This window comes from Fukomys damarensis, unplaced genomic scaffold, assembly GCF_012274545.1.
Source record: "Fukomys damarensis isolate Sample0158 unplaced genomic scaffold, DMR_v1.0_HiC HiC_scaffold_21, whole genome shotgun sequence".
NCBI classification, from domain to species: Eukaryota; Metazoa; Chordata; class Mammalia; order Rodentia; family Bathyergidae; genus Fukomys; species Fukomys damarensis.
This window is the reverse complement of record NW_022900933.1, coordinates 41,307,505-41,334,122: the sequence shown is the minus strand read 5'-3', so window position 1 is coordinate 41,334,122 and position 26,618 is coordinate 41,307,505. Positions and strand designations below refer to the sequence as shown.

Genomic DNA, 26,618 nt, shown 5'->3' with positions numbered 1-26,618 from the left:
GAGAAAGGCTGGGGCCTGCGAGCCCGTGGGAGGGCCTGGAAGGAGACCTCATTTCCCGTGGACGAAAAGTTGTCGCGGTGGCAGGGCGCCCAGGCTAGCCCACAAAGGGCGCCTGGACCTCCCGGCCTGGAAGCTGCTTCCTGCCTGCCTGGGCCTGGAGGTGCTACCCACCCTGGTGAGCAGGGGCCTGGAGAGCCAGCGGGGCTCTGCAGATGAGCCGTCCTGCGCCGGCAGGCTCCTGAGCTGGGCCTGTGTCTGTGGCCCCAGCCCTTCCTTGCTCCAGCCGGCAGCCGCTCACTGCCTCCCCAGCCCCGCGAAGGGCGGGTGGGCGCTTGGTAGCCCAAGCCCCTGGAGACCCAGATGTCTGGGGCATTGTGCCTCAGGCCGTAATGGTAGCCCCCCCCACTCCTGTGTGAGGCACTGGGGACCCAAGGTGGGGTTCTGCGTCCAGGCTGGCCTTGCCCATGCACCCCATGCATGTGCATGATGTATTTATACACGGGGCCCTACAGCTGTCTGACTGTCAACAGCAGGCCTGGGCTGCGGTGGGGGTGGAGGCCTCCAGGCCTTCAGGACACACCCAATGGGCCACAGAGCCCCTTGTGGCTGCCCTGCCTGGGAGCCTCCTACCCCCTTCCCCAGGCGTTTGGAGTACCCACTTCCTCTGTGGGCTGGGCTTCCCTGTCCCAGCCCTTGACCGATGTTGGGGCCTTCCTGCTGGGCCAGTTGTAGCTGAAGACAATGAGGGCCAGTGACACTCCAGGCACCCAGTACGAGCCCCAGAATGCCAGAGATGTGGCCGCTGGGAGGTCTCCCAACTGGCTGTGAAAGGACCCAAGTGGGGTTCCATGCTGCCTGATCTTCAGGTCTCTGTTGGGCCTGTGGTCGCCTGAGGGCTAGCACAGGGCTGCTGGCAAGAGTGTCCAGGTGCTCTTTTCCAGGATGCCCAGGAGTGGTGACATGAGAACTGGGTTTTGAGGGTTGCCTAGGAGTATAGTACTTGCAGTGGGATAGCTGTTTGGCATGGGCTGGCTGGTGGGCCTCTGAAGGGGGGGACTTGTACAGTGTCCCCCCCATTTGTGGCCTCCTGAATGCTGTGATTGTGGGTCTGTAACCACCCCACTCTGTGCTCCTTACCGACAGGGCTATCTGCATGTATCTTTGTCTTGGGCCCAGTGCTGGGCCTGGCAAAAGTAGAGAAGCCTGGTCGGTGTTGGTGGAGTAAATGAACTGGATTGAGAGGACAGGGTGCTGTGGTTCTCGTGGCCCGACCTGCTGGTGGAAGGTGTCACTATCGTTGAGGGCTCTGGGCTCTCCTTGATGCTGCCACCTGCATATGGCAAGGGTTCTGCCTTCCCAGGGTGTGAGGTCCCTGTGGGCCATATGTCCTGCCAGGGTGGCCTGGAGGAGGCAGTGAGTGGTGAGCAAGTGCAAGGCTGGACAGAGAGGCCTTGGTGGGAGTGGCCCTGCAGGCCAGGAGCAGCGGGGCCTGGGGAGAGGAGGATGGGCAGGTGCCCGTCTGAGACCCTCAGGCCCCACCTCATACCCCCTTCTTGTTTCAGACGGTGGCCAGGATTGGCCTTGAGCCCCCTGAGAGAAGACTGTGGAGACCACGAGCACCCTGGGGCCGTCCCGGCCCACGGGGCCCACGGGCACCATGAACGATGTGGCCATAGTGAAGGAGGGCTGGCTGCACAAGCGAGGTCAGTGATGCTGCTGGGCCGGAGCCTGGGGCCCAACCTGGCCTTCCTGGTGGTGGGTGCTGGGGGCGGGGCAGGGTGCCACTCTGGCTTTCCTAGAAGGCGGTGAGGACACAGTGCCCTGGGGCGGGTCCCCTGGCAGCTGGGCACTGCCAAGGGCTCCCGACGGCAGGGCAGGGCCTTCCTGCCTTAAACTGGGCTCTGGGGCTCCCCTCCTACTGAGGAGCCCAGCCTGGGCAACCTGCACCTGTGGGAGCCCTGCAGCCCAGGGAAGAACATGAGGCAGGCTCTTCATTCAGCCGTTCCCTCCTGCCCTAGAGTGGGCACTGGCCAGCCCCTCTGCACTTCTTCCTGAAGACCTGCTCCTCTGGAGGTCCTGGTGATTCCATGCCAGTGGCTCAACGTGTCCTCTGGTGGATAGACCCCATGCCTTTGTCAGGGGTAGCCCCAGGCATAGATCAGAGAGGGAGCTGTGGCAAAAGTGGGTGTCATGAGATGGGGTTTTGTGAGATGTATAGGAGGTCCTCTGCAGAGTGGGCCAGGGAGCTGTAGGGGCTAGCAACGAAGCCAGGGGTGACAGAGATGAGGTGCCAGGGCCTCCAGGGGACCAGAAGCTTATGTGGAGGATGTGGTCGCTGTCCCTAGAGAGCCTGATTTGGCAGCCCCCGGGAGGTCGGTTGCTGCCAGTATCGGGTGAGGAGGCTGCAGCCTGGGGTCTGGGCCCTCCTCACCTGCTGCACTCTTCTGCCCTGCCTGCCTCTCCTCTCTTCCGTCCAATGCCGTCCCATTCTGGCCCCAGGCCGCACCTTCCCCATGTCACCTCACAGCCTGTGGTTTGGGGACACCAGCCCCCACTCAGCCTGTTGCTCTCCACACTGCCACTGCAGTCTCCTCCTTAGCCATTGCTGGTTGAATGATGGGGCATTGCCTGGCTTCGCATTCCTGGGGCGCTGCCTGCCTGGGGCCGTCTGTGACGGCCAGGACCACTGGCGCCCCTAGGTCCTGAAGTTTCAGGTTGTTGCTCACAGTGCTCCATTCCGGGGCCTGGAGGGTGGCAGGACATCCATCCCTGGGGTGTCCCTGTTGGCCACTCTGTCCTGGTGATGCCCTGTGGGACAAAGGTCACGGACAGCCTGGGGCCTCAGTGTCCCCATCTGCACAGAGCAGGTGGGGCAGCCCCTGGGTGGGAGGTGGCACTGGCATCCTGCTGATCGGCTTGGCCTGGGCCCCTGGTTTCCCTCCTTGGTCTCTGGGACCCTCTCTGTGCTAGCCAATGGGGCAATTGCCGCTCACTGCCCTCTCTGGCCTGCGGTGTCCTTGTGTCCCCACAGCACTCAGGCCGGGGCCACCCCGATGTGCCAGGCTGCCCTCATGGCTCCTGCAGGGTAGGGTGCTGCCCAAGGTGGGGGGCTATCTCAGCCAGCGCTCCCCAGGATGGCCTGGGGCCAGACTACACTGGCTGTGGGCTGAAGCTGGGGAGACAGCACCACTGTGACCATGGGGTTGTTGTGTGTCCCGTGCCCTGAGGATGGTGCCCGGGCCGAACCTCCACCTCAAATGTCCTGCTCTTGTACCCTCAGTTGTCCTTCGTGTCCCTCAGCCACAGTGGAGAGCTGGCCCAGGAGAGGAAGACTTGGGATGGGTAGGTCCGTGCACCCAGGTACGTCAGGGTGCATCTGGGCCTCAGCTCAGCTGAAACCAGGAGAGCTATGTGTTGGCTGGGCCACCTGTGTCCTGCTGTGGATGCATCGCGATCTGATGCTGGACACCCTGTGAGCTCTGGGACTGGTACCCTGGGCAGTGAGTCCCAGACCGGGCACCTAGATGCTTTGCCACAGTTGGTGCACCTTGGCTGTCCAGGAGGAGGGTGTGCAGTGCGTGGGAGCCCAGCCGTGGCCTGATGCAGGGGACAAGCAGTGAGGGCTGGTGGCATGGCTGTGGCTGAGGCTGGCGGTGCAGGGCCCAAGATTCCTATTTTGTGAGCTATTGAACTCTCACTTTAAAAACAAACAACAAAAGAGGAAGCAGGCGGCCTTGCGCTGGGGATGGGATCACTGTTGGCCCCAGCCTGGATGTGGGGGCCCCTGAGCCTGGTGGTTCTCACGCAGTCAGTACTCCTGCCGTTACATCCTGGCTGTCCATCCTGTCTGGCAGAGGTGTCCTCCAGTGGGGGCGGGGGGTGGCTCCATGGTGTCCTGGACTTAGTGGAGTGGGCACGGACAGGGCCATGCCACCCACCCAGCTGTGGGCCTGGATTCCTCCTGGCCCCATGGCAGCCCTGTGGAAAGGGCTGCACTGGGTGGCTCCTGGCTCCCAGGAGAGAATGGCGGGTTGCATCAGGCCAGTTCCTAGAAGTGCTGGGGGTGTGTGGAGGGAGCTGGCATGGCTGGACTGGCATTCCCCCAGCCTGGGCACACCCGGACCAGGCTTGGCGCCAGCACCCAGCCTCAGCCCTCCCACAACTGGAGCCGAGGCTGTCGCCTGCTGCCCAGGACTGCCCTGTGGTAATGGCAGAGGCCACAGCTCTGCCCGCCCTGCTCTCTCCAGCCAAACCTGGGCTGGCAGCTGGTGGAGGGCTGTGCTCCAGCCGTAGCCCTGTCTGCTGGGGGCCACTCCTCCGTGCTGCCTGTCCTCTGCTGCTGGATGGACTCCTCTAATCTTGGGAAGTAACAGGTGTGTGCCTGCAGGTGTTGGTGCTAGGCAACAGGGTTGGCTGGTGACTGTCCTGCCGTGCTAGGGTGTGGGTGGGATCCTTGGGTGCTGGGTTTGGGTGGCCAGCACTTCAGCCCCATGCTTATCCTCTACCAGTGACATCTGGAGTGGGCCACCTGCCCAGGGCCTCAGTGGGCTGTCAGGTGGGGCTTCCTCTGGGGGAGTCTGGTGGCAATCCACAATGGGTCCTGACGGGGATCCAGCTTGGTAGGAGTAGGGTGAGGCCACTTGGATCAGGTGGCACCTCAAGGTGGCTGGCTGGGATGTGGAGCAGACTTGGCACTGTGCTCAGCCTCCTGGCCCAGGGTGGCAGGGCGCCCAGGGTGCAAGGTAGCTCTTGTGGGGGTAGCGGACGTGCCCTGGGTCCTGGCCCCTTTGTCCTCTGGGTGTCTGCATGGTGGTGGGGATGGGGCTCACATTTGTGCAGCCTTGCTGCCCTGCCTGCTCTGCCCTGGAGGAGCCCTGGGCTCCTGTCCCTTTGCAGAGTGGCTGGTGCTGCCTTCTCACCCCCTGTCCAGTGCCCTCTTGCCTCCCCTCATCTGGCCAGAAACTCTGTCACTGTCCCTGCTGGGGTGGGTTTGGCTGGACTGCTTCCTGGACACTGTTCTAGAACTGAACCAGGTGCTGTGCTGTGTAGGCCTCCAATGCCCCTTCCTTGTGTGACCTCCAGCCTGTCATGGGTCCCCTGCTGTTAGCTGCTGCATCACACACAGCAGGTGATGGGAGGCCTGGTGTGGGGACAGAGCTTGGTGGTGGCTTGCGGGCTGGGGTTTGGCCAGGGTGAGCCCTGAGCAGGACAGGCAGAGCCAGCACCTGTGGGACTGGGCTGCTGGGTTAGGGAGACCTGAGGCTGAGCCTGGGTACAGGCCATGGGACTGAGTAGGAAGATTTGGGGGACACAGGATGCAGAGCAATGGGCTTGGTGATAGCTGCACAGGTTGGGTGTGTGGCGTAGTGGGGTGCCGGGCAGTGCCAAAGAAGAGGTAGCTGTAGGGAGGAAGCAGTGTGGGTGGGCCGGGGCCTGCAGCTTGGATGGCAGGGTGATGGATGGGGTGGCAGTGTCATCCAACAGCACCCTGGTGGCACCTTGGCCTCTGCACCCCGCAGGGCTGTATGGCGTTGCTGGGCCTGCTTCCGGGCAGAGCCAGAGCTTTTGAAGAGCTGCCTGTACCCTGTGGCACCTGGGTCTGTGCTGCTCTGCGTCTTCCCTGTGGGAGCCTCGGTCTCCCCAGGGAGCAAGTGGGCATAATGATACTGCCTCCCTGTTCCCAAGTGGGCTTCCTGGGGGTGGATGGTGCTGCGGGCAGGAGAGAAACCCAGACAGCTTGTGGCACGGCATCTAAGCCGGCCACTCGTGTCCCTGAGGCTCAGGCAGGGCACCTCACTCGCCGGGGCCACCTGGGGAGGCGGGAGGTGGGGGTGGTGGCCTTGTGGCATGGCTCCTCTCACCCTGTCCTGTCCTCACTGGTTCCTGATCCATCTGTGGCCTGCACCTGCTCAGGTCAGGCGATGTGGGGACCTAAGGCCCAGGCAGAGGACCGACAGACAGCTGGGCCTTGGAGGTGACCGTGTCGCCCACCAGCCCAGAGGGCCGCTGTCCGCGCTGTGTGAGTGCTCAATGTGCTGGAGAAGGTAAATGGGCGCCCAGCAGCTGTCGAGCACGATGGATGTGGTGGCGGCGGGGTACTACATCGCCGCTGTCAGCTGGTGCCTGCTCCACGGGCCTGCTGGGGCTCACTTTGCTGTGGAGAAACAGCTCGGTGCCGCCTGGCACCCTGCCAGCTGCTGCCTGCCACTGCACCACCGTGCAGCAAAGTGTTTACCCAGCAGTTTCCCGAGAGCCGGGACTTGGGGTGTTGTGGTGCTGGGATGCGGGGGAGGGGCTGCTGTAGTTCAGAGGGTCCTGTGCTTGGAGGGACCCCAGGGACGGATCTGTGACCTGTGGCCTGGCCTAGCACTGGCCATGAGGCTCCATCCTATGGGTGCTTTGGCCACTGGGCCCTTTTGGGGGCCCTGCTAGATCCCCAGTATCTAGCCCAGGAGGGGCTGCCTGGAGGGACCCCTTCCCTTGCTGGGAATGGCTGGGGACCCAATCAGATTGACCACAGGGATGCTTAGGGCCCATGGGCTGGGTACAGGGTGAGTGGGGGTTCAGGCCTGTCTGCCAGCCTGGGCTGGGCTACAGGGGCCTGGCTCATAGCTGCCCACCCTGCAGCTTGGGGGTGGGGGACATCCCCAGGGGCTGAAGGACTGCAGTGGTGCAGAGCAGGCCCCCAGAGGTAGGACAGACAGCACCCACCTCTGTCTGCCTGTAGTGTGGGCACAGGACAGCAGGTCCTTGCAGCAGCTGCACCCATGCTGATATCAGGGCTGGGATGAGCAGGACGTGTGAGCCTCTGGCCTGAGCACCCACTGTGGCTGCCTCTGGTTGTCCTGCACGTGGGGTGTATCTCTGGCTTGGGGAGCAGTGGGGACCCATGGAGGGGCAGCGTCCTGGGAGGCTCACTTGGCTCTGTCCTCTGGCCAGAATGTGGCCCTGTGAGGGCAGTGGGGATGCAGGCTAGGCCCTGTGGTCCCCATGTGGGCTGCATCCCTGAAGGATGGGTAGAGAAAGGTGGCTGGTTCTTTACATCCCCAGCTGGACTCAGCTTGCTCCAGGGTAGGTAGTCAAGCCAGAGCAGTGGGCCTCCGAGATGCTAAGGACAAAAGGGAGCCTTGTGGGCCAGTCTCTTCCTGCCTGTTCCACCAGTGGGCATGTCCCCCACACAGGCCCTCAGTGGCCGCCCCCTTGACTTATGCTCCTGGGGCCTCCCAGTCCAGGCTGCCTGCCTACCTCTCATTCTGTCTGGACTGAACTCGTTAAGATGCCAGCCACGGCCCAGGCCACAGCTGCCTCCTGCCACAGTGATGGCCTGGCTGGCCTGGCAGGCGGAGATGAAGGAGAAGATTGTGTCTCCCAGCCTGTCCTGGGCACAGGGCCCCATTCCTCCTCTGGAGGGGTCTGGGTGCTGGGTCTATAGGCAGAGAGGGCACAGCCTTTCCAATGCCAGACTCCTGGGCCTTCCTGGCCCTTCTCTTAGGGGGCTGAGTTTAGCCTGCATCCCCAGATCCTGCTCTCAGAATGGCTTGCACTAGAGCTCCGTCAGGAGGTGGGAGGATGCTGCTGTAGGCTGGGTTGGGAGTCGGGTGGGCGCTGAGTGCCGGGTTGTGCGGGGGGCGCAGTGGGGGCAGGCGGCAGTTGGTGGAGCAAGATGGATTTCTGGGGTGTGTGGATATGTTGCTCATCAACAGCCCTGCTCGGTTAGTGTCCCGGGGAGCGGCAGCTGGTGAGATGGGAGGTACTCCATCAGGGGCCGACAGCTCCAGACTGGCACCGGCGGGTGGGCACGCGTGGTGGGTGCCCCCTGCCCACTCTGCTCCCTGTACCTCCTGCCGACACTGTGCAGCCAGGCCCTGTGTCCAGGCTGGGGCTGGGTGGGGAAGGGGTGCGTGGCCAGGGCTGGAGTCTATGGGGCCTGCCCCGCTGACCGCCTAAAGAGCTGGGGTCCCCAGGGCCATGGGACCCTGTGTTGTGTACTTGGGGGGGGTCTGTTACTGACCTCCTCAAGAGGGTTGGTGCTGGGTGATGGCCCAAGGCCACCAGCAACCCTGGGATCCAGGGTTAGGTTGTAAGTGCCCTGGTGGCCACAAGTGAGCTGCAGGCCAGCATTGAGGGGATCTGTCCCCTCAGAAGGACCCCTGCAATGTTCACACACATCTGGAGCATTGCAGATGGGGGGGTGGGGGGCCCTTCCTGCTGGTGTCCGGGATGTGGGTGGTGGCCTGGTCTGGGCTCTGGCCACCTTCTCCCAAGCCTGACCCAGGGCTAACCCCGAGCCCCACACACACAGTTGGCCCTGCTGGGGCAGGCGTTTCTGTCCCCTGTGGATCTCCCATTGGCCAGGATGGCAGAGTTTGGTTGGAGCAAATGAGTGGTGGCCTTGGGGAAGCCTCTGTGGCCTGCAGCCTGGGGGGTGGAGCTGAGGCTGTGAAGGCTTGACATTGGGCCCCCTGGACACCACTGTGGGGTGTGGCCTGTAGGAGGACCATAGGTGGAGAAGGATGGCCAGGCCTCTGGGGCTATAGGAAGTTAAGATGCTGCCCAGCCCCACAGCCTGGGCACCTTGGGAGTAGTGCCTGCCCCAGGCATCTGACCGGGAACCCGCTCTGTGCTCTGGGGTTGTAGTGTGCATGCCTCACCCATGGGACTATGCCATTGCTGTCTGCTTGTCCCTCCAGGTGCCCCATCCAGGGCTTGGCGTGGCAGAGGACATGGCCCCTGTGCAGGGCCTTGACCCTGTGGGCTGGTCCCACCCCACCCCACCCTCTGCCCACCCTCAGATGAAGAAGTTGCCTAATTAGTAAGTTCCCTGTTCAGACTCCTTGCTCGGCAAAATGTAAATGAAACGTTTCTTCCGGGTGTCACTATGAAAAATGACAGTTGCTTGGAGATCACAAAGGACATCTGCTTTTGTCCCCACTTGTGAGTGCCTGTTTATGGCTGATGTTGCAAAATAACTTGAGGGAGAACATTGCCGTGTACCTGGGTGACCCAGGGCAGGTCTTGGTGCGCAGCTGCAGGAGCCTCCCAGGTCTGTTTCCCAGGCCCCGAGTGGTACCCAGAGCCTGGGGCAGGCAGTTGCTGTCCCTTTTGAGTGGCCATCCTGTGGCCCAGCCCTAGCCAGCTGTGGCCACGAGTCCCCTTCCTCACCATACACTAGGCTCCGTCCTCAGCCAGGGGCCAGCCTTGTGGCAGCCCATACCTACCTTTGTCACCAGCAGCTACCACCCGCCAGCTCTCAGGTGCCTGGGCAGAGCCCTTGTCCTGAGCCCTGGCAGTGGAGCTGGGCACTCTTGATCCTGGCTCTACAGAGTGCCTCTGTCTGGAGGCCAGCGCCCACTCCCTGCCCACCCAGTGTGCTCAGTGTGCGGCCCTCCCTCCTGCCCCACAGGGGAGTACATCAAGACCTGGCGGCCACGCTACTTCCTCCTCAAGAATGACGGCACCTTCATCGGCTACAAGGAGCGGCCACAGGATGTAGACCAGCGTGAGTCCCCTCTCAACAACTTCTCTGTGGCACGTAAGTGTCCTCTTGGCCGCTCTGGGTTGGAGGGCATGGTGATGGTGGGCAGTGATGGCTGGAGCCCTGTGTGTACCAGGCCCCTGCTGAGGTACCCTTTGGCCTGTGTCCTGGGGAGCCGGTCAGGCAGTGCTGGCTCCTGGTTCACCCTGGGTCATCTTTGGGGCTGCATGGTCTGCTCAGGCATGGCCATGATGGCACTATTCCCTAGGGCTCTTCTTTGGAAGCTGGAGGCTCTGGCACGTGGGGCTGAACAGGGTCCACCAGGTCTCTCTTAAGGACCCTGTAGGCAGGGAAAGGTGGGGGGTGCTTCCATCTCCCTTAGCCTCTGACCGAGTGTTGATAGGGCTAGGCTGTGGGACACTGTGTTGAATGGGCTGGCCAAGGGCAGGCCTCAGATGTTGGCCTGAGGCTGTAGTCTGGGGGTGTAGTACAGTTCCCACCATGGGTTGGTCCTGGGTTGTACCCTGGGACCTGGGGTCCTCTGATTCCCCCAACCTCACTGGCCCCTGGGTTCTAGCCCCAGGGCCCAGGCTGGGTATGGAAGGACCTGGCCTTGGCACTTGCAGGCAGAAAGAGGAGCAGGGATGATTCTGGCACCCTGGGAGCATTGTCACCAACGCCAAGTATCCCCAGCTTGTGCTCTGAAGAGGAGGACATAGCCAGCACCCTTCTCCCCGGGTACCCAGTTGGGAGGAGCAGACCCTGCCCTGTGAGGCCCATGCTGAGGGCCTCCTGAGGGCTTTACCTTGACCTGGTTCTCTGAACCCTGAGTTCCTCCTCTGAGGTTTCTCCAGCCTGAGGCCCTGCAGCAGCAGAGTGGTCTGATGGTGGGGGGGCCCCCAGGATGGGTGAGACCAAGGAGGCAGACGCAAGTCCCCTGGGAGCCTTGACCTAAGCTCTCTCCAGCGTCCCCTGTGTCAGAGCTGGGGCCTTCATGGCTGTGGAGGGTGCCTTGCTGGAGGAGGCACCAGGAGTGTACCCTAGGACGAATGTGGTGGGCCGAGGCAGCAGGGGGACTGTGGAGGGGCACAGTGGGGGCCATGAGCACAGCCTGGTCCATGAGCAGGCCATGGGATGCAAGAGACAGGGGGTGGGGGTGGGGTGGGGTGGCTGTGTTGGGCCTCTGTGACCAGGGGCTTTTCCCAGGGTGGGTTCTGGTATGTGTAGGGCCAAAGCCCCAGCCCCTTTGGGCATGGCATCCCATCTGGTGGCCTCCGGTGGGCTGTCCTGGAGGAAGCAGGAGGCTCTTGTGTCACACAAGAGCAGGCAGGTTTTCCACTCTCCTGTGCCTGGTGTTGACACAGGCCCTCCCCACAGAGCTGTGCTCCAGGCCCCTTCTGGGCCCCCAGTGGAGCCCAGCCGGCCCCTTATGTTGCCAGGGCCCCAGTGCTGGAATGTGGGAGGCTCCTCTGCTGGCCCCTCAGCCCTGCCTGCCTCACTCCAAGCCCTGCCCAGAACCCTCCCTGCACATACAGCTCACGATCCTCAGGGCTGCTTTGCCCTCACCTCCCATGCACGAGGGGCGGGTGCTGCAGGTGTGCAGGAGCCCCAGGGTGTGTGGGCCCTCGGTATGCATGTCGCAGGTCTACACATATCACAGGTGTGCATGTGGCATGCATGTGTATATTGCAGATGTGTACATGTTGCAAGTATGTGTGCTCAAGGAGGGTATTTTGCAGCTGTATAGCTATTCCGGGTGTGCTCCAGGTGTTCCTGCTGCAGGTGTGCATGTGTGTGCTCTGGATATATGTATTCTCTAGATGCTCCAGCTCAGCTTGGAAAAGCTGCAGACATTCGTGTACCAGTGGGATGGGCAGGTTGCATCCCAGCCCTGCTGGAACCTCAGTGCTCCCCTCTCCAAGGCTGAGCATGAGATGGGGGCTCAGAGACAAAGGCAGGAAGTGTCTTGGGAGGGGGCCCCTCTTGGGGATGCCTCTCAGCTCCAGGGCAGCATCCCAGCTGCAGCAGGGCCTAGCCCTGTTTGTGAGGGAAGCAGCCTTGGAGAGGGGCTGGACAGCCCCCTGGGACCAGTGGGGCTCTGTAGGGACGTGGCTGGTGTGGCCAGGACTTTGGGGTGGGTGCTGTGGGGGGCAAATGCTGATGATGCCCCCTGGCCCGGTGACCTCAGAATGCCAGCTGATGAAGACAGAGCGGCCCAGGCCCAACACCTTCATCATTCGCTGCCTGCAGTGGACCACGGTCATTGAGCGCACTTTCCACGTGGAGACGCCAGAGGAGCGGTGTGTGGGGCAGGGCATGGATGGATGGCTGCGGGTAGTAACCCCAGTGCGGGGGGGATGGACATGGCGCAGGGCTGTGGTGCCTTCTGCTTATGGCCATCCTTGGTCCATTCTAGAGACTAGCCCTGTCCTACCTTGCGGTTCAGGTGGTGGGGAAAACTGAAGCTAGAGGTGAAAACAGGGTGGGTTGGGTGCCATGCTGCTGGGGGCTGGAGCTCCATATCCCCAGCATCTGGGAGTTTCCACATTGTGGGAGGCCAGGTTCTGGGTGGCCACTGGGGGCTCTGGGGTTGCTGGACTGGCCAAGGATGAAGGTGACTCACATGACGCTCTGTAGGGAGGAGTGGACAACAGCCATCCAGACTGTGGCGGATGGTCTCAAGAGGCAGGAGGAGGAGCTGATGGAGTTTCAGTCAGGCTCACCCAGCGACAACTCAGGGGCTGAGGAGATGGAAGTGTCCCTGGCCAAGCCCAAGCACCGAGTGGTAAGGCTGGGCCCCTGCTGGGGGTCAGGGTCCTCACCTGACTTCCAGGGTGGGGCCTGGATCTGAGTCACCAGGCCTGCAGGTGACTTAGGCCCTGCCTGCACCGTTTCCCAGGCTGCTGTGGGTGACACTGCGTCCTCTGGGTTTCAAGCAGGTGTCTGCCCCATGGGCAGGCATGGGGTGCAGGGGCCCTGACCATCGCTGCCTGCTGCCCACAGACCATGAATGAGTTTGAATACCTGAAGCTGCTGGGCAAGGGCACCTTTGGGAAGGTGATCCTGGTGAAGGAGAAGGCCACGGGCCGCTACTATGCCATGAAGATCCTTAAGAAGGAAGTCATTGTGGCCAAGGTGCGTGGGCAGGTGGGGGTGGGGTGGGTGCAGGACAGGGGCGGCAGCACTCACTGATCCTGCCTTACAGGATGAGGTAGCCCATACACTCACGGAGAACCGTGTCCTGCAGAACTCCAGGCATCCCTTCCTCACGGTGAGTGGGGCCACTTATACCTGGCCTTTTTGGGGGTTTGGGCATGGCTTATGGTGGCTGGGTATGATGGTGCCAGGTGTGGGCTGCAGATTGCAGGATGCAGAGGCAGGGCTCGTGACCTTGGTCTCCATCCACTCTGCCAAGGGCCTGGAAGTCCTACACCTCTGCCAAACCATCTTCCAGGCTTACCCAGTGGGCCATGCCCAGGAGGGGTGTGTGCTGGGCTCCCCTGTCCCAGGAGAGGGCCCAGTCCAACCAGTTGCTTAGCTCCAGGGTCAGCCCTTGTGGGTGACCAGCCATAGGTGGCCTTCTGAGAGGCAGAGGGGGCCAGGCAGCTTGGAGCATCAGGGTGGATGCCCTCAGCAAGTGCTGTGTTTCCCTTCAGTTTTGGTGGTGCCAGAGCTTGGCGTGTCACCTCCTTGTGAGGCTGCCCCGTCCCCTTGGACATGAGCCCAGACCCTGTAGCTCATCCTGAGAACACACCTTGGTGGCTATGGGTCACCTGGCGCTGGTGGGCACATGGCCTCCATCCGCCCCTGCCCTCATGGAGGGCTGCAGCCCCAGCTGTGCTCCGTTCTAGGCCCTGAAGTACTCCTTCCAGACCCACGACCGCCTCTGCTTCGTCATGGAGTATGCCAACGGGGGCGAGGTAGGCAGGGTGCAGCTCGAGGGCACCAGTGCACGGGTGGGCTTGTCAGCGACCCAGGATGGTTCTCTGTCCCTGAGTTAGGATCTCTGGGTCTCTGGGACCTCCAGACCCTGGGCCCCTGGACTGGCCCCACTGTGCCCTGCCTGCAGGTGGCAGGGAGCCCTTCGCCTGTGGCCCCTCAGTGTCCCCTCCCACAGCTTTTCTTCCACCTGTCCCGTGAGCGCGTGTTTTCCGAGGACCGGGCCCGCTTCTATGGTGCAGAGATTGTGTCAGCCTTGGACTACCTGCACTCTGAGAAGAATGTGGTGTACCGGGACCTCAAGGTGAGCCCAAGCTGGGCCCCACAGGTGGGCTTACAGGAGGTGGGGGCCGGGCCGGCAGTGTTGACCCCAGGCCTTCCAATAGCTGGAGAACCTCATGCTGGACAAGGATGGGCACATCAAGATTACGGACTTCGGGCTGTGCAAGGAGGGCATCAAGGACGGTGCCACCATGAAGACCTTCTGTGGGACACCTGAGTACCTGGCCCCTGAGGTGCGTCACCCCCATCGTGTCACCCACACCCCCGCTGCCCTGTGCCACAGTGTGCTGAGACCTGAGTCCCCGTGCAGGTGCTGGAGGACAATGACTACGGCCGCGCAGTGGACTGGTGGGGGCTGGGCGTGGTAATGTACGAGATGATGTGCGGCCGCCTGCCCTTCTACAACCAGGACCATGAGAAGCTGTTCGAGCTTATCCTCATGGAGGAGATCCGCTTCCCACGCACGCTCGGCCCCGAGGCCAAGTCCCTGCTCTCGGGGCTGCTCAAGAAGGACCCCAAGCAGAGGTGCAGCCCCTGCCTGGCACCCCTGGGAGGGCAGGGCTGGGGCACCGTGCTGAGCCAGCCACGTCCCTGCAGGCTCGGCGGGGGCTCTGAGGACGCCAAGGAGATCATGCAGCACCGCTTCTTCGCCAGCATCGCGTGGCAGGATGTGTATGAGAAGAAGGTGCAGCGGCGAGCTCCCCACTGTGCCACATGTCCTGCCATGCTGAGTCCCGTGCCAGCCACTCAGCCACATGGTGGCAAGTGTGCTTGCCTTTGCTAGCACACCCACATACACAGGAGAGCCAGAGTATTCCTGGTACCCCCTGCCTGGGGTCCTGCTGCAGTCTGGTGCCAGGGGCCCTTGCCTGTACCCCCTCCCATCGCCTGTGCTCACTAGCAAGGGTCCTGGAAGCTGGCCCAGGCCTGCCTCCCTCCCTCCTCCCATAGGAGCTATGCCCCAGTGTACCTATCTGCCTAGTCTATGTGGGAAGCCTGTAGGAGTGGGAGGGTGCCACTCTGCTCTCCGCCAATGGTGGGTGCACCGTGCTCTTGGCTTTCTGAGGGGCTTGGTCTGCTCAGTGGGTACTGGGTATCCTGCCCTGAGCACTTTGTGGGTGTCTACCTGAGTCTCTATCACAGGCCACAGTGGCCGGCAGGGCCCCTGGCCCTTGCCCAGCTTGCTGTCCCCTTCTGGCTCTGCCCTTGAGAGTGGAGAGTGTAGACAGTCTCTCCTCCTGCCCAGCCCTGACCAGAAGCATGCAATCCCACTGGGGCAGACTCCAGGTTCATGTTTGATGTGGACCCTAAGGGGTGGTCTGAGGCTGCTTCCTCCAAGGAATATGAGGAATATGTCCCTCTCTGGGGTTCTGCAGGATAAGCTTGAGAAGAGGGGAAGCTTTAGCTGTCCCTGGCCCTCCCGGGTTCCTTCCCAAAGGAGGCAGTCACGCTTGGGTCCTGGGGTCCAAGGTCCCCTCCCACCCAACTCCTGCCTGGCACATTGCCTGCTGCCACAAGACTGGGCTATCCCTGTGTGAGGAACACAGGTGGTGGAACTCCCTCCACTGGAGGGGCATCCCGCACTCTCTCCCTTTCCAAATGGCCCTGGCATCCTGGCACTGTGAGGGGCTGTCACCTGAGTTGGGGCACATTGGGGTGTAGGGCAAGGCCGGTAACCAGCCTTTGCTGTGCCTCCTGCAGCTGAGCCCGCCCTTCAAGCCACAGGTCACCTCGGAGACAGACACCAGGTATTTTGATGAAGAGTTCACAGCCCAGATGATCACCATCACACCGCCAGACCAAGGTGAGAGGCCCTGCACCCCATCCACCTGCCCTGGTGGCTGAAATTCAGATGCCTTAAATCTAGACTGTGGTGGTGGTAATCAGGGTGGGTGTCTGTTCTGAGGGCTGGCCTCATTCCCCCCAGGCTGCAGCCCTGCCTTGGTTTCCCCTGAGCCATGTCTTGCCCTGCAGATGACAACATGGACTGTGTGGACAGTGAACGGAGGCCGCACTTCCCACAGTTCTCCTACTCGGCCAGTGGCACAGCCTGAAGCGCCCACGGCAGAGGCCCGGCAGCTGCATCTGGCACGTGGATCAGAAGCCTCGGAGGAGCCACACCAGGCCCAGGGAGGACATTCCTGCTGGGACAGCATCCTCCCACCTGGCCAGGTCAAGAGAAATATTGCCCTGCAGTTTCTCTTAATTTATTTCATCCAATCTGTTCTTCAAATGTGGCCTCAGCCCTCTGAACAATTACACTCATGTAGGAAACCTTACAGACCTCTGCAGCCCTTGCAGTGAGGGGCCGGTGGTCTGGGCACATCTTGCACTACCCCATCGGGCTGTGCGTCCAGCTGCCACCTCAGGTCCAGGGCCTCAGCCTGCCTGCGGCACCAGGGGCAGCTTCATTGGGTGCTGGTTGGCACCCTCCTCCAGGTGGGGCACAGGAAGCCCCTACACTAGGGCCGAGCCTCTGAGGACATCCTCAGAGCTGCCGCCAGATGGGATGGGCTGGGATGGGACAGAGTGGGCCAGGGCTCACCTGCAGGACGGAGATACAAGGGTAGTTTGCCATGTCCTGGCTCTGGGGTGTAATCTCAGTGACAGGAAAGCCCCTCCTGCCCTGTCCCTGTGCTCTGGATGATTTCTGTCTCTGCACTTGTCCTCTCCACGCTTCACCTCTGACCCTCTTGCCTGGCCCTCCCTGTCCTGGCCAGATTTGGCTGCTGCTATACCATGCCATTTTTTTTACATTGAACTTTAGCATTTTTACTATTATAATATGAAACTTTCCCTCCAAATCTTCAATAAAAATTGCTTTTCAAGTTTGTGGCTGGCTTTGCTGAATGTTAGGGGTAAAGGGCTGCAGCCAGGGCCTGTGCTGAGGTTGGCCTTTGTCCTGAGGCATGGGCAGCCTCCAGGACACTTCTGTGGGGAGAGGAGTCAGCTGCCTGGGCTGTGAAGGGAGAGAGACCCTGGCTACCTGGAAGGACTGTGAGAGGAACAGCTGGGGCCCAGGTTTCCCCAGAACCAGCAGCATGCATGTTTTGCAGCTGGCGCCCCCTGGCCGATGCCTGGTGGCATTGCTCTGTGGGTCAGGCACGGTGCAACTGGCCAGGGACTGCAGAGTGGGGCGCCAGGGCCTTATAGGTAGTGGGATCCACTCTAGACAGAGTGGACAGGTGGCTGCTGTCCCATTCCCACTGAGCAGGGAGGGTGATGTTCTGGGCCTGCAGGGGCAGCTGAGGTCTCTGGGTGTCCCTGATCCTCAGTTCTAACAGACTTATGCCACACCACTGACTCCTTACACAGCTTTTCTGGAGAACACACTTGCAGGGTTACATACTGAACAATGCTTTGGAGAGGCGGCATCCTGACTTCATGTCCATACAAAACGAGTGTGGCAGAAGCCAGAATATGCAATGGCCTTCCATTCTCCAACCTTGAGCAAACCTCACTGAAAAAGTGGTTGATGGGGGTGCTGGGAATTTAGCTCAGTGGTGCCGCCACCTGCCTTGCAAGCGCAAGGACCCAAGTTCAACCCTGGTACCCGCCCCCCAAAAAGTGGTTGATGGAAGAGGGAAATGGAGACAGCTGCAGCCAGGAATGACTTGGTATTGGAGAACCATGAGCTGCTCCTTCCACAAGAGCCCTTGGGGCCATTTCTACAGTCCAGAGTCACAGGGACTGGATGCAGGGACGGAGACCCTCAGCCTACCCCAGCCTTCCCACTGCTCAGATGGAATGGTCTGCAGCAGGACACAGCAGCAGAGGGGCAGCCAGGGAGGCCACAGCGGGGTTCTGCCCTTCCCGTGCCCAACACACCCATGCCTTACTTTTCCCAACACAAGGCAGGCTTGGAAGAGCCAGGAAGACAGCAAGTGGCTTTGGCTCCGGCCCATCCCATGTTCCAGCAGGTGCAGCAGTAGGCCCTACAAATCCAAGACAGGGATGACCGGGCATGTTGGGAGGCGTTAGAAGTTGTGCCTGCTCTCCCAGAAAATGCGTCTGCCAGGGTATGCCCGCTTGAAGTCTGGGCTTGTCACTTGGCAGAGGCTTGCTTATTCCATCCTTTTCTTGTAACTCATTTCTTTAAAGTGAATTTTTTTTTTTTTTTTTTTTTTTTTTTTTTTGGTACCGGGGATTGAACTCGGGTCCTTGCGCTTGCAAGGCAGGCCACTGAACCGCTGAGCTAAATCCCTGGCCCTAAAGTGAATTTCTTGTAGATGGCATAGTTGAGTCTTGCCTGTTTAAAAAAAAAGAAAAAAAGGCAGCCTCTGACCAACAGGGAGGTATTTAGACTGCACACACTGATGGGGGTAGCAGTACAGCTGAGCTCACATGAACTGCCTTCTCCACTTCTGCCCCATGTGTTCCTCCTTCCCTTGTCTGCCTCCTTTCTAAGTCTTCCCATTTTATTTCCTTTATTGGCTTGTCTGAGTTTCATGAGCTTCTCACAAATGCTGTCCTTTTTATTCCAGAGTATTACATTCCATTTAGAATGCTTAATAAATGAGTTAGTTCTCTAGCCTGGTGGCTTCAGGATTTATGGTGTCTGTTGTTATAGCCCACCTTCAGGTGGTGCAAGAGAACCTGAAAGCAGACTACTTTCATAGCCTTGGGATTATCATAAATTTTGTTTCGAAATATGGCATCAACTTCCAAATAAAGTGTCATCATTTTTGCTTTGAATAGTTGTTTAACAATATTTTACTGTGGTAAAATGTGTGAATCTTAGCTTTCACTGTTTCTAGGTGAACAGTCAGTGGTGTTACACACACCCACACGCTGTCCAACCATCACCTTCTTGGGAACGTGGTCCCTCCAGATGAAAACTGTGCTGTTTAGTGGTAGCTCTCCATCCCTGCCTGCCTCCAGTCCCAGCACCCACATTGTTTGCTATCCCCACAGATGTGGTTGCTTGGATCCCTTACCCAGCTGATATCTTGCGGTTAGTCCTGTATCTGGCTTTCACTGTACATTGCTGGGAGGGTCAGAATTTCCTTTCTAAGGGGAAATCACATTCCACTGTTGACATACATACACGTGTGCCAGCCCCAACTGTATACTGTCATTTCTTCAGTGACACGCCCTGATGTGGTCCTGCTGGGTCCCATGGCAGCTATGTAGCTTCCTGAGGAACAGCCTCCTGCGTTCCACAGAGGAAACACCACATGACAGCCTCACAACAGCCTCACTGGATGGGACCTGCAGCTTCCTGATGATGGCCATCTTCTCATATACTGTGGGCTGTCTGCACCCCTCCCGTGAAGAAACATCAAGTCCAGTCCTTTGCTCATCTTTGAGCTGGGCTGGTGTTTATCATTCAGTGTAGGAGTTCTCGACATACAGTCAGTAAAGGGACGCTAGGGATATGAAGAAAACAGCCTTCACAGTACCCGTACCTGCCTGCGCCCAGCTCTTCGGCCTCTGTGCACATCTCCTTCCCACGTACTATCTTCCTTCTGCCTGGAAAGCTACTTCCGACAGTTCTTGCAATTCTTTCGGCTTTGGTTAATCTGAAATGCCTTTATTTCACCTTCACTTTTGTCAGACACTTTCAGGTGTTGAAGTTCACTTTCTGTCACTAACAGTACAGCGCCAGTATGGCAGGGAATAGAAAACACAGTTCCGGCTCTGGCTCACAGTGGAAAAGCCGTGTCTGGCAACACCTCTCCCTGGCGCAGTCCTGGGGCAATGCAGGATGACAGGTGGCAAGCGACAAGAAGCTTTTAGAGCAGACCCATGCTCCAGATGCTGCCAACCACAGGAGGACTTGTCCACCCGCAAGGGCCCAGCCCTAGTCACCCGAGTCTCTCACAAAGGGACTCAGAGGGGACAAGGTATTCCAGCCAGAGTGCTGGATACAGAATCCTAGGCTGGTTCACTTCTTTTTGGCTTCTTGAGAGGGTCTCGCTTTTAAGAAATCTGATCATTATGTGTCTTTCTGTGACTTTCTTCATGTTTCTATTTGGGGCTCATCGGGCTTCTTGGACTAGGTTTATGATTCCATCAAATTTGGATGCTTTACAATTTCCTCTTCAAAAACCTTCCTGCACCCTCATACCTCTTCCACTCACACTAGACTACCAGAAATCGTCTCACTACTCACACTGCTCTGCTCAGGCTGGCCTCGAACTTGTAGTCCGCAGTCCTGCCTCAGCCTCACTTCCTGTCAGCCCGATTCCCTTTGGACCGTTTCTATTGCTGTCTTCAGTTGTGAATCTTTCCCTTCTGCAAGATTAGCCTCACTTCTTATCTTGTCCAATGCACTTTCCTCCTCTAGACTTCCAGCTTTCCTTCTCACTGTAAAATGTATCTTCTCTGTATGTTTTTACTGGGCATTAGGTATGTAGGTTTTATTTTATCAGGTAGTGGATGAAACAAAAAATACCGGCAACAGGCTGGCTGTGTGAGGAGGACAGGGCAGCTGCTCCTGGGTACAGTGGCCTCTCTGCTGGGCCCTGCTTGTGCTCCAGAGTGTACTCTTCTAGTGTAGGGCAGCATTCCCTCCTGTGTTCAGTATGCAAACCCGGAGGGGGCTGGCTCTGATTGTCTCCTTGGTTTGGGCACTGAGCTTTGGGGTCCCTCTGCTGTCCTGTGGGCTGCTGCCAGAGTCTAGCTGATTTGCCTTTCCTTACCTGTTTGAAGGCCAGCTAGATACTGTGACAAATCTGTGCACCAGGTGCTGTCCAGGCAGTACCAACCCTTCCAGACCGCTGCAGCAGGTGGTGGTGAGGCAGGCAGACTAAGGGAGTAAGGATGGGAATTGTGCACCGGGGTATGGGTGCTGCTCAAGCCCAAGCCCCAAAGAGTGAGCCTTACAGCTACCCAAAGCAGAGTTCTGACAGAAGCAGGATAGGATGCTGAAGATGACAAACAGACTTGAGCATGCTGGTGGTGGAGAGCTGGGGCACAGCCTACCCAGAGGCAGGAGGGGTGAGGCTGCTGGCTGTCACTGGTAGGAACAGGGCGGGCCAGCAGAGTACAGGAGGGAGGGGAAACAGCTGGCTGCTGCCAGCATGGGGGCTGTGCAGAGGAGCTGAGGGCATACTCAGTTGGGTGGCAGGCTGGAAGACACACAGTGGAGCAGCCACAGGGCAGCTAGGGAGCAGGGCAGCAATGGCCATAAGCACACGGGTCTGAATCAGCAGGCAGAGACTGGGAGGTGGCTCTGAGCCTCTAAGGCCAGAGAGGAGGTGAGCCCTGACAAGAACCACCAGTACAAGGCGACCACGGGCTTGTTTCTGGTGCTTGAGGCATGGAGTGCCTGTCAACCACAGTGCTCAGGCCAGCTAACCCACAAGGCCTCAGAATGCTCCAGGACCAGAAGGCGCAGGAAGGATCTACAACCCCGTTCACAGCACCTGGCCCCACCACTGGCCCTGGCCAAAGCCCACTTTGGACTGGCTTTCCTGAGAACCATGTTACCTGCCCCTGGACACTGACCAGTGTGTCCAATGCCACAGTTGGGAAGGCTCTCTCTTGTTCCCTGCCCTCAACCTCAAATCTGTCCTAGTCCCAATCTCCACACTGGGAGGCAGGTCAACTGCCCACTGAGCCTTGCGAGGTCAGGGACCCACCTTTCAGGTCAGCTCCCAGGGATGCATATGTGGGGATCCACCCCCATCCTCCAAGCCCCTGAAATTCTCATTAACTTGTCCTCAGGGCCTTGTACAAACACGGCCACTCAAAATGGAGTAAGGACCTCCAGCCCCCAAACCCAGCCAAGACTCCTCTCTTGCCACACCAGAGCTCCTGGAAACAGGCACTGTCAAGTCACCTGACGCCCAGACTACACAGGTATGAGAATGCACAGCAGACACCAGGTTGCGATGGCCAGGTGTGTGACAGCGGCACTGCAGGCACAGGTTGGGAATAGTACCTGCCACAGGGTGGCTCAGCATACCACTGATGCCCTTTGGAGCCAGGTGCCGGCCTCAAGTAGGGCTCGTTCTTACTGGGTGAGGCCGGGAGGAAGGGCGGGCAGCAAGCAGGGCACATCCTTCAAGGGGGTGGCAGGTCACGCCTGCTGTTCTGTCACCATCACCCTCCCAGATGACCACCCTGGCCTGTGACAGGTTCCACTTACTCTTTTGACAGGAGGTTGTGTGTGCAAATATAAAGGGTTTTATTCACTTCTGTCATCAAAGTATGAAACACGCATACACAAGCCAGTCACTCCCTCTCCTCATGGACACGGCAGTCTCAGGCTTCAAACATGGCACAGCTGCTGCACAGCGCCTTCTCACACACATCACTGCAGCTGCATGTGTGGGGGGGGAGAGAAAACAGCTGTTAGGGTTCGCTGTGCCCTACCCAGGCTGACCCTGGGGGCTGTCCTGAAAGAGGTGTCCAAATGCAGCACACCTCAGAATATGCCCTAATTTGTAGAAAGGCTCTTGTGACGATGGCGGTTCAGGGCTGTCTGTGAACACTGCTTTGCTGCGAGCAGCCTAGCTCAAACATGTCCTGTGGCTCATAAGCCTGGGCTTTTCCTCCTTTCCCCTGGGTGAGCAGAAGTGAGCAGACATGGATGTCACACTGAGAACAATGTCTGTCCTGAAGAGAATGCCACTCAGGGAGGAAAAGATGAGGACAGAGGGAGAACACGCCCATCAACAGGGCAGCCAGAATATGGCAGGAGGGGCCTGGAACAGATTTTCCCTCACAGCCTCTGGAGGATCCCACCCTGCTGGCACCCTGCCTTGGACTTCCGGCCTCTAGAAGTATGACAGTGTGTTTCTGATGTTTGAGCCACACAGCTGAGCCTGACTCAGCATAAGTCGGTGGTGGCATGACCTGGATATCACCGAGGACAGCACCCTCTCCAGGGACTGCCCAGACATCTAGAATTCACAGGGTTATATAGTGGGAGCACAGTGCCTTCTTTTGATGATTAAGACTCCATAGGGTACCTGCTACTCTTGAGGAAGGACACTTGCCAGCAACATACTGCATGACCACAGCAAGGACATGCAGGCTGAGATGAGCAGAGACAGAGCTGCTGGCTACAGCCCTACACAGGAGCCAATGAGATACCCCGGCAGGTGGCTTGGGAGCTGGGTACAGGGCCACCAGGTGGGACACTGGCACCAGCTGGGTCATGTCTCAAGTAAACAACAGCCATGCTGAAGAAAAACTGATTTCCTGACACTCATAGGGCTCAGGAAGCCAGGGTGTATCTGCTGGGCGGGCCCAGCTCCCAAGCCTGGGTATACCACTTCTGGCCAGAAACCCTGAGCAAGTCACTTATTTGTAAAGTAGGGCAGTCAACCTCCTGGGCTGTAGCCATGAGAAGAACATGTGACAAGGGAAGTCAGGGTCCCATGGACACCAGAATCTGTCTGGGGAAGAAGCAGCAGAAAGGAGAGGCATGGGGAAACCAGATCAGGCAGGGTGCAAAACCCTGAATCCAGTTACATGGGCCTGGAGGAAGCAGTCTCCTAGCAGGCACCTTACAAGTGCCAAGTCCAGCCAGCTTCAGGAAACACACACACACAGACTTGACTAAGTGAACGGTCCACTTCCCGATTAAGAAATAACTCATAACCCTATAAACAAACCCCCATGTGGCATAACTGCAGTGCATACTTGCTGACCTGTGTCAGCCATTCCTCAGGCAACAAGCATAATACAGAGAAAGTTAATCTATGAGAAGGTGCCAGCTGCCCAAGTCCTAAATGTGAAGGTGAGGAGAGCAAAGAGGTGTTCTAAGACAGGAGGCCCCGGAGAGAGTAGCTGGCTTATGAAATTTGGATTTCCTTCAGAAAGGATCATTAAGTCTTCAGAACATAAAGGTGGGCAAAGCATCTTTGACCATTACGTCCCATCCCATTAAGCAATGGTGCCAACAGAGCACCCACTTGTCCCCTGCAGGGGATCCTCAGGCTCCTGGAGCACACTCGGGGGAGGAACAGAAGGGGTGGTCCATGACTTCACCAACTCCACAGACCAAGGCACTTACTCCACAAGGCCACAGAGGGCACAAGCCACAGCACCGCAACTCCAGCAGGTGAGCACACATTGGCCACACAGGGCCCGCTCACACTGGCCACAGACCATCTTCCCATCCACAGCTCGGACGCATGATGAGCAGGCACGGGATACTGCCCCGGAGAGGTCTGTGAAGAAAAAATACCAGGCTGTCAGCCCTGGAAGGAGGGTAGAAGGATGTGGGGCTGCGGGACCACTGGTCTCCGAAAGTGACGGCACAGGGCCACAATCCATCTACCACTGAGTCTTCTAGATGACCTGTGGCCAAGTACAGTACCTGGACCCTGTTCAACTAGAAATACACAGTGAGACTCCAGGTCAGCATTCCCATCAGTACCCAGAACCCAAAGAACTAGCTCTTGCTACTGCTTTATCACATCTCTGTCCCCCTCTGTCTCAAACTATGCCTCACTGCGTCACTGCTTAACCAAAAGTTCCTACACAGACCCTCCCAGGACCACTGACCAGACCCAGGAATGAAGCTGGCAACTATTTTTAACCTGCCCCGTGGCCACAGAGCCACCTGGCCAATGTGCTCCTACCTACAAGGCCAGGGAGCAACAGGTGGGACATTACCTCAGAGGCCTAGAAAAGAGCCTCAATTCTTTTCTAGCTCCAGAGGTAAAAGCTATTTAACACCTCCCAGACAACTGGAGGCTTCTCAAGTTCCTGCCATTTACTCAGTGTCAGATTCTGAGTGGGATCCCTGCTTGTCCTGGTAGGAAAACGTCCCAAGCAGACCATCTTTCCACCATCGCCTGTGGTTGGCAGCCACTTACCAGCTTTGGAGGCCTGGGCAGAGCTCCTGATCAGTCGGCCATCGGGTCCAATCAGCATCTGGCCCCTTGCAGATCGAGGGGTCTCTGTGGGGCCTGGCTTTGGGGACTCAGGCAGGTGGACAACGGCACAGCCTTCACCCCACACAGGGTCTCTGCAGGCCTGAGCTCCACGGAAAAGTAGCTGCTTGGTCTTCTCTGAGGAATACAGACCCTTCATTAAGTTTACACTGTGCAGCCAGAAAGCCTCACACAGCTATTCCATGACCCACCAGACGGCACATGTACCTCTCTGTGCCTGTCACCCTGGCCCTCTCTGGCTCCATGCTGAAAATGCTCTTCCCTCCCAGCTTCACTTGGCTTAGCGGCCAAGCTAGGTTCTGGATCCTGCAGCCCTACCTGTGCTCCATCAAGAGGCTCCCTCTACTCTACTGGTCTGCTCACTAGCCTCAATTCCCTGGACTTGCACCCCTTCCCTCCCTAGCATTCTCCCTCCTGCAAGTGGGAGAATCATGTAGAGGAAACTCTGTACCCTGAAGCACTAGGAACATGCATTATCAAAGGCAGCCAGGGTCTCAGAGCTGTGCCTACACCCCCAGGCCAGTGTACTCTCCTTTCATCCACCAGAGGGACCTGCCAACCTTAGCAGTTCCTGACCAAGGAATCCCAGAATCTTCCAGGCCCTCTGGCCTGGCACAAACCCATGCCTGGGAGCTAAAGCGGCTGCTGGGAGTGATGCTTTCCATCAGGCTACATGAGGCACCTAGGAGCCCTCACAAAAGCAAATGCCAGGTGCTAGTCTCAGCCATGCTCACCCCAAAACAGCCAGGAGAGAGATGAAAGATGCTGGGGCTTTATGTGACTGAGCAGCAGCAAGAGCGGTGGAAACGGACTGGCGGAGGCCCACCCATTACACCAGCCTGCCTGTACCCACCTCTCAGGCCTCAGCCCAGACCCATGAGGGACAAGACCCTGCAAATGCTCCAAGACAAGGACACAGCAGAGACAGACAACTTCCCAATCCTATTTCATTCTTTTTGAATACAGTGTTTATGTCTTGGAGGGCACAACCTTGCAGGTCAGACACAGTCCCCAGGGCTTCTCTCATTTGATCACCTGCATGGCCTGGGAGCGCATCTGAGTTTGGAACACCAGCGCCCGGGGAGAGAGGGCACAGCAGCGGCATGGCTGGGGGAAAGGGGCGAGGAGGGTCTGAAGGCGTCTTTGTCTCTCTGAAAGCTGGGCTCTCCCGCGTCCCAAATGCATAGCAGCACCATTCACAAACACCCGGGTCATCTTCTAAGTGAGTCACAGGCATAAACTGCTAGATAAGGGAAGCTCCACTCTGCTGGTCACCATGAAGAGTCTCAGTGACACCAATCCGTCTGGACTCCGTGCGAAAGGCTCCGCGGCTCTCGACCCCGCCTGCCGGCTCCCCCGCTTCCTAAGACCTTGCCCCTCCATCCGCAAGTCCTCCACGGGGCAGGACCCCGTCCGGCGCAGAACTGGCAGGGGAGGGCTGGGGACAGAGGAGGCGGCTCCGGGACACTTGCGCCGCTGAGTAAACCTGGAGAGGGCCCCGGCGGGAAGGCCCGCGACGCCCGAACTCACCGAAGATCTCTCGCGAGTACCGCTCACCACACGCGCCATGGCTGAGCTCCTTAACGCCTACGCGGACTTTGAGCTGCAGCGGAGCTGCGTCCGCAAAGGGGCAGCCCCGCTTGGGCATGGCCGCGAGGCCGGAGGACGCAGAGCGCCACACGCCGCGCGCTCCGCGCCTATGCGGACGTCACAGCACCGCGCCAACCGCTGGGCGCGGGATAGGCTGAGAAGACCTCGGAGGCGGAGCTCTGCGAGACGCGGCGCCGGATAGGTCAAGGAGAAGGTTGGAGGTGGGACTCGGCGCGCGGGAAAAGCCAAGAGAGAGGCCGAAGGTCGGAAAGGAGTGGCGGGGACAAGCACTCGGCGCAGCTCAGAATAGGTTGGAGGCTAGATCTAGGCGGGACTTGTGGGCTTTGCGGAGCGGCCCCGTGCAGAATAGGCGGAGGCAGCGTTGGGGGCGGGTCTTGTGTGCGGCACGGCGCGCGATAGGTCGAGCCTGGGGCGGGGCGGTTCCGGCGTCTCGGAACGGGAAGGAGGCGTGTGTG

The 26,618-nt window shown here is 59.1% G+C and overlaps 3 protein-coding genes across 6 annotated transcripts in view; 1 reads left to right on the top strand and 2 right to left on the bottom strand.

Annotated features, from left to right (window-relative positions):
- Zbtb42 (zinc finger and BTB domain containing 42) overlaps positions 1–1,659 on the bottom strand; it is a 9,411-nt gene extending 7,752 nt beyond the window's left edge. The window contains exon 1 of the mRNA XM_010607378.3: positions 1,540–1,659. Within this exon, the coding sequence (XP_010605680.1) occupies positions 1,540–1,659 (120 nt within the window). The remainder of the gene's footprint in view (positions 1–1,539) is intronic.
- Akt1 (AKT serine/threonine kinase 1) lies at positions 14–16,524 on the top strand. Of its 2 annotated transcripts, none has more exons than XM_010607337.3 (14): positions 14–175; positions 1,563–1,703; positions 9,404–9,532; positions 11,664–11,775; positions 12,113–12,260; positions 12,479–12,610; positions 12,681–12,746; positions 13,327–13,395; positions 13,545–13,718; positions 13,801–13,929; positions 14,007–14,221; positions 14,294–14,381; positions 15,398–15,500; positions 15,671–16,524. In XM_010607337.3, exons 2-14 carry the CDS (start codon positions 1,658–1,660, stop codon positions 15,748–15,750), a joined length of 1,491 nt encoding a protein of 496 aa, XP_010605639.1. In that variant the 5' UTR covers positions 14–175; positions 1,563–1,657; the 3' UTR covers positions 15,751–16,524. The 2 variants fall into 2 exon arrangements, with proteins under 2 accessions (XP_010605639.1, XP_010605640.1); XM_010607338.2 differs by having other exon boundaries at positions 15–175; positions 13,593–13,718.
- Positions 16,525–21,806: 5,282 nt separating this feature from the next.
- Siva1 (SIVA1 apoptosis inducing factor) lies at positions 21,807–26,279 on the bottom strand. Of its 3 annotated transcripts, none has more exons than XM_010607335.3 (4): positions 26,083–26,279; positions 24,475–24,669; positions 23,667–23,823; positions 21,807–21,965 (listed from the first exon to the last, which is right to left on the bottom strand). In XM_010607335.3, the coding sequence occupies exons 1-4, from the start codon at positions 26,198–26,200 to the stop codon at positions 21,908–21,910; spliced, it is 528 nt and encodes a 175-aa protein (XP_010605637.1). In that variant the 5' UTR covers positions 26,201–26,279; the 3' UTR covers positions 21,807–21,907. The 3 variants fall into 3 exon arrangements, with proteins under 3 accessions (XP_010605637.1, XP_019060568.1, XP_010605638.2); XM_019205023.2 differs by having other exon boundaries at positions 24,475–24,664; positions 26,083–26,161; XM_010607336.2 differs by lacking the exon at positions 26,083–26,279 and adding an exon at positions 25,588–26,076.
- Between the last annotated feature and the right edge of the window lie 339 nt (positions 26,280–26,618).

Excerpts from the sequence above, each read along its gene's own strand:
- Akt1 (XM_010607337.3), top strand. The coding sequence starts at position 1,658 with ATGAACGATGTGGCCATAGTGAAGGAGGGCTGGCTGCACAAGCGAG. Across the intron at positions 13,719-13,800 it reads TGGTGTACCGGGACCTCAAG|CTGGAGAACCTCATGCTGGA; the intron begins GTGAGCCCAAGC and ends GCCTTCCAATAG. Across the intron at positions 14,382-15,397 it reads AGGATGTGTATGAGAAGAAG|CTGAGCCCGCCCTTCAAGCC; the intron begins GTGCAGCGGCGA and ends TGCCTCCTGCAG.
- Siva1 (XM_010607336.2), bottom strand. The coding sequence starts at position 25,789 with ATGCCTGTGACTCACTTAGAAGATGACCCGGGTGTTTGTGAATGGTGC. Across the intron at positions 24,670-25,587 it reads TGCGCTCCCAGGCCATGCAG|AGAAGACCAAGCAGCTACTT; the intron begins GTGATCAAATGA and ends TGTATTCCTCAG. Across the intron at positions 21,966-23,666 it reads GCCCTCTGTGGCCTTGTGGA|CTGCAGTGATGTGTGTGAGA; the intron begins GTAAGTGCCTTG and ends CCACACATGCAG.